At 35.6% G+C, this 11,420-nt stretch overlaps 1 protein-coding gene across 1 annotated transcript in view; it reads right to left on the bottom strand.

Annotated features, from left to right (window-relative positions):
• Nucleotides 1-11,420, bottom strand: part of SMC3 (structural maintenance of chromosomes 3) — a 38,599-nt gene that overhangs the window by 22,199 nt on the left and 4,980 nt on the right. The window contains exons 3-8 of the mRNA XM_006735766.3: nt 8,711-8,749; nt 5,978-6,045; nt 4,477-4,548; nt 4,027-4,106; nt 3,471-3,549; nt 338-455 (exon numbers count right to left, since the gene is read on the bottom strand). Of these exons, the coding sequence (XP_006735829.1) occupies nt 338-455; nt 3,471-3,549; nt 4,027-4,106; nt 4,477-4,548; nt 5,978-6,045; nt 8,711-8,749 (456 nt within the window). The remainder of the gene's footprint in view (nt 1-337; nt 456-3,470; nt 3,550-4,026; nt 4,107-4,476; nt 4,549-5,977; nt 6,046-8,710; nt 8,750-11,420) is intronic.

Raw genomic sequence — 11,420 nt, forward strand, 5'->3', positions numbered from 1 at the left:
CTTGCTCCTGAACAACTTAAAACCTAATGCCAGCTGACACTCCCAGCAATTTTTTTTGAGGACTGCATCCAATTCTGTTATCCTCACTAACAATGAGGACAGTGGAGGCACAAAATAGTTGACCTACAAAGGCATTATTATCTAACAGCAATTCTTTATTTAAAGAGAGAAATTTGAAATCTCAAAACTTAAAATGTCACAAACTAATTTTCTCTCCATTCAGTACATAGGCCAATTACCAAACAGTATACTGGTGAGAAAAGACAGAAGCCCTTTCAACTATAATAACACAATGAAAAAGTAATTCATAAAATATGGCAGAATCACACTTCTTTACCTGTTTCTTTCATTAAAGATATGCTTTCTTCTTTTCGTTCATCATATACTCTAGTACCAGCTACTTCTCTTAATAGTTTTAGTCTCTGAGAATCTGGTGCTGTGGCCATCTGGTTAATCTACAAATTTCAGAAAAATAATTATTACGTAGCTACAGATTGCTCTTTAAGAACTCTACCTTGAAAGAGTTTTCACATGCTAAGTTTTGAGTATCACGTCAAGAATGTAATTTGTGCAGTGCATATACCTACACACCTATATGTCCTTTATTTAAATGAAATTTATCAAATGAAAATCCAAATGGAATTGATACATTCATCAATCTAATTTATGAATAAAACTCTAAAAACAAACATCCCATCACCACACTTTTTCTCAGTCAACACTGTAAGTTGTATAAAAGATGAACTCCACTTGGAAAGAGCAAAGTATTTTTACAAGGCAGAAACTATCACTCTATATTTTTAAAAAGCTATAATGATACTATTAAAAATGTAACAGGGGCACCTGGGTGGCTCAGTTGCTTGAGCGTCCAACCCTTGGTTTTAGCTCAGGTCATGATCTCAGGGTTGTGAGATCAAGCCCTGAGTCCGTCTCGTGCTCAGTGCAGAGTCCGCTTGAGATTCTCTCCCTCTGTCCCTGCCCCCACTTGTGTGCACTCTCTCTAAAACAGAATCTTAATAAATAAATAAATAAATATATATATATATAACAAAAATGGTATGCATTATTATTACTTTTTAAGTAAACTCTACACCCAATACGGGACTTAAACTTACAACCCCAAGAGTCACATGCTCTACTGACTGAGCCATCCAGGTACCCCAAAAATGGTATGCTTTAAATAGAGACAGATAAAAATAACTAACAGGGGTAGTGACCATTAAATAAAATAAGCAAAAGCATCTTTAAAATCTTAAAAATATATGGCAGGGCACCCAGGTGGCTCAGTCAGTTAAGTGTCCAACTCTTGGTTTTGGCTCAGGTCGTGCTCTCAAAAGCATGTGATGGAGCCCCACATCGGGATCCACGCTGGGCAGAGTCTGCTTGAGATTCTCTCTCTCCCTCTGCCCCTTTCCCTGCTCGCATACTCTCTAAAATAAATAAATAAAATCTTGAAAAAATATATATGGCCAAAAAACCACAGAAAGTGGTACAAACTAGTGTCATGCAACTTTAAACAACAAGCATGAGTTTACCATATTCATAAAAATAAAACTAATCATTAAAGGCAAAAAATGCTTTCACTGCATTAAAAAAGTGAAGTGAGTTACTCTCACTTTCACATAAAAAGAGAACCAGCTCTGAACTAAGACAGTATGGTCTATCAAAAGCATATAAATCAAAGAATCCCTCTTCAGATCCTTTTTTTTTTTTTTTAAAGATTCATTCGAGAGAGAGAGAGAATGAGAGAGTGTGCACGCACACTCAAGTGTGGGGAGGGGCCAGGGAAGAGGTAGAGAGAGAATCCCCAAGCAGACTTCCCAGCGAACATGGAGTCTGACGCAGGGCCTGATCTCAGGATCTGGAGATCATGACCCAAGCTGAAATTAAGAGTCGGCTACTCAACTGACTAAGCCACCCAGGTGGACCCCCTCCGTCAGATCCTTATCCCTGGTTACCCCAAATATGGTCATTCAATGTATTCACTTAAAAAATATTTAACAAATGCTTACAACATTATGCCACTCTGCTGGGCACTGGGAAAGGAGCAATGAACAAACAGAAAAGGTCTTTCCCTCCTGGAACTTACATTTTAAGTGGAAGACAACAGGAAATAAACATATACCAGTACAGTCTAACTGTTAGGAAAAACAGAGAATAGAGAAAACATGTAGGGCTGGAGTAAAGGCAATGCTCTTTTAGTTGAGGTAACTTCCTGAATGGCTTATATGAAATGACATATAAGTAGAAACTGAAATGAAGTATAAGGGCCTATGTTGTATGTGCGTAGGGAAGACTCAGATAAATAGTCTTTCATAATCAGCCTCCTTTTAAAGAAATTCCTTGCTTATAAAGCTGGTCTTTTCAAAAACTTGTTCTGCATTTCCCAAATGCAAAACACCATACTCTTCCTAATCACTTCTCCTGGATGCTACCTTTCCAACACATATCTAAAAATCCTCCAATATGAAATAAGTGGACATTTAAAAAGAACTTTCCCCTAGTCCAAAAAAAAACACTACAACAAACTATGAGAAGACTGCAGGCTATGTTCTAAAAAAAGAAATTATCTTAGATATAGTTTAAAGTATATGAAGAAACAGTAAAAGTATGTAACTACTAAAAACTATAGAAAATATAATCTCTACAAGAAAAAATAATATGTGGCATTATGGCAGATTTCTGGCAATGTAAGCTTTCTAACTATTTTAGCTGTGTGATATATTAAGTAACAAAGCATTAATTTTAGGAAGTAAATTTTTTTTTTTAAAGATTTTATTTATTTATTTGACAGAGAGAGACACAGTGAGAGAGGGAACACAAGCAGGGGGAGTGAGAGAGGGAGAAGCAGGCTTCCCGCGGAGCAGGGAGCCTGATGCGGGGCTCGATCCCAGGACACCGGGATCACGACCTGAGCCTAAGGCAGACACTTAATGACTGAGCCACCCAGGCGCCCCTAGGAAGTAATTTTTTTCAAATGTTATTTTTATAGAATTTCTATAGTATTTTTTTTTTTAAGTTAGGCTTCATGCCCAGCGTGGAGCCCAACGCAGGGCTTGAACTCACAACCCTGAGATCAAGACCTGAGCTGACATCAAGAGTCGGACGCTTAGCCAGCTGAGCCACCCAGGCACCCCTCTATACTATTCTTAAATACGATCGTTGTGACTTTCACAAACCAAAAACGTCTTCCAGTACAGGACATCTTATTAAGTGATATAGGCCATCAAGAAGACAAAATCCACCAACTGCAGAAATGATTCTATCCCACTACACAATAGATCTACTTTGTACTTTATGGCCACATAAAAGGTAATACTATCAATACAAAATAAATCAATGAAAACAAAAGACAGTAAGGTCCATTTTTGCTTCAACTTAACCACTAAAAACAATAAACCAAGTTCATCATTCAAGGGAATATACTCAGAAAACAAATTCTATAAAAAAAGGACATACAATTTTTTTACCTTTCCTTGTTTTACAATATAATAAGGATTGCTTCGAGAAAAACCAGCACTTTCAAGGAGATTCATCACATCATTTTTCCTGTTAATAAACATTGAAAAAATTTTTTCAGATAAATAACCCAATAAGCAAAAAAATGAAGGCTGACTCCTGGGTTAAGCATGAGGGACTATAGTCATTAAACCATCTATTATATCAGCCTCAGAGAATCCTGATTTTTTTTTTCCCCCAAAAAGATATTAGCTATTTGACAGAGAGCGAGCGAGAGAGAGAGAGCACGCACACACAAGCAGGCAGAGCAAGAGGGAGAAGCAGGCACCCCACTGAGCAGAGAGCCCAATGCGTGGCTCGATCCCAGCCTCTTGGGATCATGATCTGAGCCAAAGGCAGATGCCCAACCAACAGAGCCACCCAGGTGCCCCGAGAATCCTTTTTCTTATGTTAATGCTCTAAATACTGGTTTGTTGAACACAAGGTATATATAAAACCCATATAATGAGCTAAGTAAAGTACTTTCACTCTTTTGTAAAGAAATTAAAATGTAAAGCAAATGCTTACGTGACCATTTTCTTGTCTAGGAAATACTGATCCTTTTTGGCACCAATAACTCTTCTAAGTGAAACTTCTTCTTTATCAATCTAAGAAAAAATGTAAAAGCCTAAAATTAATTTCACAGTAAAAGTGGGAAACTTTTTAGTTAATAAGGTCATTCTATAGTCCCTAACCATAACAATTATTTTTAAACTTCAATTCTCACTAAAGATATGCTATGAATATCAATTCTTAAGACAGACACTTTTTCACAACAGCTTACACACCCCCATCTGTTTACTAGAATGTTCATTATAATTTTAAGACAAAATTAATATGTAAACTGTATAGCTATTTTAGCAAAAACTAAATTATAAGACCTTAAGTACAGTTGTAAATGTTTCAAAGCTTGGAAGAAAATCAGCTGCATCAATAAAATTCTCAACCTTATTACTGGGGAAAAAAGCCATTACTCACTGGCAACCGGTTGTCTGAATTATCAAAAATAATCTCCACAAAAGCAGAAATGACACGAGGACCAGTACCCTCCTAAAACATGCAAAAAATAAACATCATTTAACTGGTATTTTCACATTCTTTATCTTTTTTTTTTTTTTCCTTTAAATACCTTTAAAATTTAGTGCATGGTAACAAACCTAATTTAATGGAGAAAAATTTCTATCAGACTAGTATATATCCTTCTTGTCAAAAGAGCAAAGACACTGGCTTAGGATAACAATACTTTTCAACCAAATGGCTTTAGATTCTAACTAAAAACATGAGAACTATTCAAGAGATATCAAAGTCAGATGTATTTAGGTCTTGTTCTGAAGACCACTTTATTAGAACCTAAGACCCCAGGCACACCTAATTCTACCTATTTGCTAATACCTGTAATACTTGAGGCTTTTCTCTTATAGACTCATTTAATGCTGGAAAGGAACCCTAACAAATTATATAATTACTGGAACTCAGCTTTTTTAAACAATTTGCAATATGCTACATAATCTTAAATCTGCTATGACAAGACACACATTTAACATGTGTCACATATAGACCAACTTATGACCCAGCTACTGCTATACCAAGTCCGGAGAATTTCCAGAGTTTAGAAACTGTTACTACATAGTGATTCAACACAATAAAGAATGATACTTAAAGAGGCTATTCTTTCAATGTCAATCTTAGAAACCTAAAAAAAAAGTTCATCTACAGGTAACCAGTTCTGATTACTGGGCTAAAAATTCAAGTTTAAGAGAGTAAAATAAAAGATAATGGTTAAAAAAACAAAAATAACCAAAACACCTCCCTAGTACCTGTGAGATACTCTATTGAGATATACTAGGGAATTTCACTTTCTGGTCTTAAAACTAATTATAAGCCACATTCAAACCGAAAAGAAATCTTATCATTTTATTATAGCCTTTTATAATTTTTTATCCTTAAATTTCTTTAGTTCATTATTCATAATTATTCAATGAAAAATTCTAACAATTTTATTTACTATAAATACACTTACCTTTCATATTGGAAAATGCTGTTACCATTTGACTTACAAATACGGCCAGAAATAAAACAAGTATGTTGTTTAGTTTGCAATTGTTGCTTCCCTATACTCCCAATTAACTTCTGGTTCTAAGTCTCAAAATTCCTAATTCCCAACCTCAAACTCTTTTTTTCTCCTCAGCAAACCTGCTTCTGAGCATTACCAGACCATACTCTTAATAAAGAATTTATATGGAAGACATACCCATCTATAGAAAAATCCTGCAATTTTCTTACCATTATATAAAAATTAGGCCTTTGTCATGCATAATATAGGAGGCTAAACTCCACAGCAGAATTAATACACTTAAGAGAGACTGTATCATGTTTACAAAAGATCTGAAGCCTGAACAAATGATTTTATTTACCAGAATCAACAGGGTAGTTTAAAAAATACAAAGTATCAGTAACCTCTCAAAGCAATTTCACTCACATGCAACAAAGCCAATCGCTGTTCCGGACGAAGATGACTGAACTCATCACTAAGAACAAACTGAATTGCTAAAAATACAAAAACGTAACTATTAGTACAGTCCAAAAAAATATCTATGCCTTATTTATAACTCCCCATACTTTCTACCAGGTAATGAACAAGGCAGAAAAAGTAGATTATCTATTCCATCTATGCAGAAGATTTGCATGTATTTCAGACTAATTAGCTTGGAAATGATAAGAAAAATACTAAGAAGTTTCCACTGAAACATTTAAGGGAAGAAAAAGAGAACACTGAGGTAACAAAAAGAGACATGCAAACTAAAGTCTACCTCTTGATCAAAGTATACACTGAGTGGTTAACACTTTGTTTGTACCCACCAGATATAAATAATATATATCAAAATATTTATTAACAAAATAGAATATATCCCTAGAATATCCTTAACTGGATACTTTTTGTCAAAAGAAATTGAACTAAGTGGGAAATACAGGGACATTATTTCAGATTCCCACCTTCTACTGCAATGCTTGCACTGCCCTTATCTGCTGTAAGAAACTATTCCTGCTTCCATATAGGGTACCTAACTAGACCACCCTGTCCTAGAAATGAAACTCTACTCAGCTGTCCTGTTTCCAGTCCACCCCCAAGAGACCTTTGACATTCTAAGAGTTGAGTGTGCATGTATGAATGTGTACACTAAGGGTGGAGTGGTTTATCTTTTATAATCACCTTGGGAGGATAGATTCAAATTGCCTTCATCCCCTGGAGATCATGAAGTACTTCTACTCCAATCCCATTCTCTTATCACCAAATTACAACCACTGAAGGCCTATTGATTTGTGAGCACAGAAGGGATTTGTGAGCACAGAAGGGATACTTACTAAGTTCCCCGCTATTCCTCAAGCACTACTCAACTAAGAGGTTCAATATTTTTCAACTTGCTTCTTGTATAGTCCAAAACTGTTAAAATGTTTTTTCTCTCCGAAGGATTTAACAGAGGCATTATTATACTTAATTGCATTTTTTAAAGATTTGTTTATTTATTTGAGAGAGAGAGAGAATGAGAGTGTGGTGGGGAAAGGCAGAGAGAGAGGGAGAGAGAATCTCAAGTGGACTCTGCACTAAGTGCAGAGCCCAATGGGGGGCTTGATCCCACAACCCCAAGATCATGACCTGAGCTGAAACCAAGAGTTGGATGCTTAACTGACTGAGCCACCAGGTGCCCCACTTAATTTTCAAAGCTATTTAACTATTTTCTTCTTTTTTTTTTTAATATTTTATTTATTTATTTGAGAGAGAGAATGAGATAGAGAGATCATGAGGGTCAGAGGGAGAAGCAGACTCCCTGCTGAGCAGGGAGCCCGATGCAGGACTCGATCCCAGGACCCAACGATCATGACCTGAGCCAAGGGCAGACGCTTAACTGACTGAGCCACCCAGGCGCCCCTGTTTAACTATTTTCAAATTGACAACAGTCTTTGTTGAATCTGTGATTTTTTACACCCCTCCATCTTTCAAAAAAAATGATTTAGAAAGCATTTTTCTAGAAGATGAAACAGAGGGGTGCCTGACTGGCTCAGTCAGTAGAGCATGTGACTCTTGATCTTGGGGTCATGAGTTCAAGACCTAGATTGGGTACAAAGCTTACTTTAAAAACAAATAAATAGGGCGCCTGGGTGGCTCAGTTGGTTAAGCAGCTGCCTTCGGCTCGGGTCATGATCCTGGAGTCCCTGGATCGAGTCCCGCATCAGGCTCCCTGCTCGGCGAGGAGCCTGCTTCTCTCTCTAACCCTCCCCCCTCTCATGTACTCTCTCTCTCTCTCATTCTCGCTCTCTCAAATAAATAAATAAATCTTTAAAAATAAATAAAAATAAATAAATAAATAAATGAAACAGAAAGATAAGCCATTCTCCAAAACAGTATTAGCTATTCTACTGCATTTATATTTTTATATATATATACATACATATATATATGCATTTGCAAAATTTAGATACTGCACTCAAGTTTAAAAAGCACTTCCATTTGTGTTATCTCATGATTCTCACAACCCATCGAAGTAGGCAGGTCAAAGACCTCTTTTTATTTTTATTTTTTTTATTTTTTAAAGATTTTATTTATTTGAGAGAGAGAGAGAGGGAAACAGCATGAGAGGGGATAGGGTCAGAGGGAGAAGCAGGCTCCCCGCTGAGTCGGGAGCCCGATGTGGGACTTGATCCCAGAACTCCAGGATCATGACCTGAGCCGAAGGCAGTCACTTAACCAACTGAGCCACCCAGGCGCCCTCAAAGACCTCTTTTTAAAGTGCAAAGAGTACCTTAAGAGATTGTTTTGCCTAGTTTTTCACCTAATTAATCACTAGGTATAGAGAACTCAGATCATTATATCATTATACTTGAAATCCTCTACACTAAACTACAACCCTGTGTGAAGAAGTATTTTGAGTTTCATGCAGACACAACCTCAGAAAACCAATTTTTCTAAGTAGGCGCCACACCAAGCATGGAGCACAATGAGGGGCTTGAACTCACAACCCTGAGATTAAGACCTGGGCTGAGATCAAGAGTCAGATGCTTAACCAACTGAGCCACCCAGGCACCCCTCAGAGGAGCCTCTCAGAAAACCAATTTTTATTTTTTATTTTTATTTTTTAGAAAACCAATTTTTAAAATAAATTACCTGAAGATACCCAGGTCTTAACATATTTAGAATTTAAAAAACAATACTTACCATAAAAAAAGTTACTTTTTCCAGATCCATTTCTTCCCACTATAAAATTTCAAAAAGTACATGTTACTTTGCATAGAAACCAATAAAATTAAAACTTTACTGAAAATATTAAAAAATTTATATTCTACTAACTTAACATCTTAATATTTGAAGTTAAATACAAAAGAGTAAACAAAAGAAATCAATAAACAAAACAGCTTCAATCACCAAATGAGTACAATTTTTGTATAGACATCAGATGGTTTTTTCTTTTATATTTATTTCATTGATTATTTTGCTCTTTTCTTTTTTTTTAAGATTTTATTTATTTATTTGACAGAGACAGAGATAGCGAGAGCAGGAACACAAACAGCAGGAGTGGGAGGGGGAGAAGCAGGCTCCCCCCTGAAAGGAGGGAGCCCGATGTGGGACTCGATGCCAGGACCCTGGGATCATGACCTGAGCTGAAGGCAGACACTTAACGACTGAGCCATCCAGGCGCCCTTTTGCTCTTTTCTAATAGTTTAAAATTAATAGGAATAACCAAACGTTACCAGGTTTTCATAATTTACAATCATTACTATGGACATATAATTCTTTTTAAATTATATATAATGGAAAAAAATAAAAAATAAAAAAATAAATTATATATAATGGAAATCCTTTTAATAATTTAAAGATTCATGTTACTTAAATTTTTAATGCTTAAATAATCATTTTAAATTCTCAAACTATTTGCTTATTAAAGTACTTATGATCAGCCCTACATATCATGTATAATCTCAGAATCACAAAAGTATAGGTTAAGTATAAGGCACTTTTTTTTTTAACTCCCTGAATTCAGAAATAAACAATTCTATACATAAAAAGATATCAAATGTTTCAGATTTAATGAATTCATTTGAATTTTGTTGTTCAGCAAAATTCCCAATCTCTCTCATCTTGACCAAGATACCTGAACAAATTAGTCCTTACAGTTATCATCTTTAGTGCAAAGTAAAGCCTAAAAAAAAAATCATTTCTGTTGTGCCAGAAAGTAATAAATCGCTTTTTAAAAAAGGCATATGACTGGGCGCCTGGGTGGCTCAGTCGTTAAGCGTCTGCCTTCAGCTCAGGTCATGATCCCAGGGTCCTGGCAATCGAGTCCCACACCGGGCTCCCTCCTTTCGGGGGGAAGCCTGCTTCTCCCTCTCCCACTCCTGCTGCTTGTGTTCCTGCTCTCGCTCTCTCTCTCTGTCAAATGGATAAGTAAAATCTTAAATAAAAAAAAAAAAAATTCTTAAAAAAAAAAAAATAAAAAAGGTATATGACACAGAGGCCAGCTTGAAAAAGATTTCCACTGGCTTAATCTAGGTCAATCTGAGCACCAAAATAATTGGATGAATTATAAATTTGTGCTGGAATGGGGAAATAATCCATGACTCCAAACTGATAATAAAATGACAAATAGCTAAGGAAGGAGAACTCTTGCTCAAAGAATACCACACAGTAAATGTGAAAGGAATGCTGGAAATGGAAAATCATCATTTTGTAACCATCAGAATAAAGGCAAGAATTATCAATGGATGCTAAATCTAGGGGGAAATTCTGAAAAGGAGCACAATATTTGCATGGTCCAAAAGTATTTCCCATCCTCATACTATTTATTATTTGCAAGAGAACAAACACTATACAGTAGAAAAACCAGATAACTACCTAGACTGGGTGATCAAAAGTAACATCATTTAAAAAGAAGTAGAAAGAATGATTCTTTACCTCCAGATGTAATATCCTCAGAAGACAATATAATTTATGTAGTATTTTTTAAAAACAATGTTATAAAAGACAAAGAAAGGCTGTGGAACTGATCCAGATCAAAGGAGACTAAAGAGACATGACAACTAGTGGCAGTACCTAACGCTAAATTAAATTAGATCCTGTAGTAAAGGAGGAAAAAATACTATAAAGAACGTTTTTGGGTCAATCAGTATAACTGGAAAATGAAGAGTTTATTTTATTAATGTCAAATTTACTGAAGTTGATAACTGTACTGTGTTTTATGTAAGAAAACATCCCTATTCTTAGAAAGTATACATTGAATTCAAAGGTAAAGGACCATGACCTACATAACTTACTCTATGGAAAAAAAAAGTGTGAGAGTGAGTGCAAATGATAAAGCAAGTGAAGAAAATGTTAACAGGTAGATTAGGGTAATGGAGGTACGAGTATTCTTTGTATTGTTCCTATTTATACAACTTTTCTATAAATCTTAAATTATCTCTAAATAAAAGTTTAAAAAGATAATTTATCATTAAAAGAATTACATATAGTTCAAACCATAATCTACTCATGAATAAATAACTTAAAATTTTTAAATTTCCCTTTAAGAATTACTCTTACCCACACAGTGAAATATTATAATTTTAAGGATGTTGAATATTTAATGATTATAAAAAGATATTCAAGACTTTTTTTTTTTTTAAGATTTTATTTATTTGACAGAGAGAGACACAGCGAGAGAGGGAACACAAACAGGGGGAGTGGGAGAAGGAGAAGCAGGCTTCCCGCGGAGCAGGGAGCCCGATGTGGGGCTCGATCCCAGAACACTGGGATTATGACCCGAGCCGAAGGCAGACACTTAACGACTGAGCCACCCAAGCGCCCCAAGACTTATTCTTAAACAGAAAAAAAAAAGATTACCAACAGATTACACAAGCCCATTTTTATTTAAAAAGGCTTATTTATAGGGGCG

Source organism: Leptonychotes weddellii, chromosome 6 (assembly GCF_054177405.1).
Source record: "Leptonychotes weddellii isolate Sample4059 chromosome 6, ASM5417740v2, whole genome shotgun sequence".
Classification (NCBI taxonomy): Eukaryota; Metazoa; Chordata; class Mammalia; order Carnivora; family Phocidae; genus Leptonychotes; species Leptonychotes weddellii.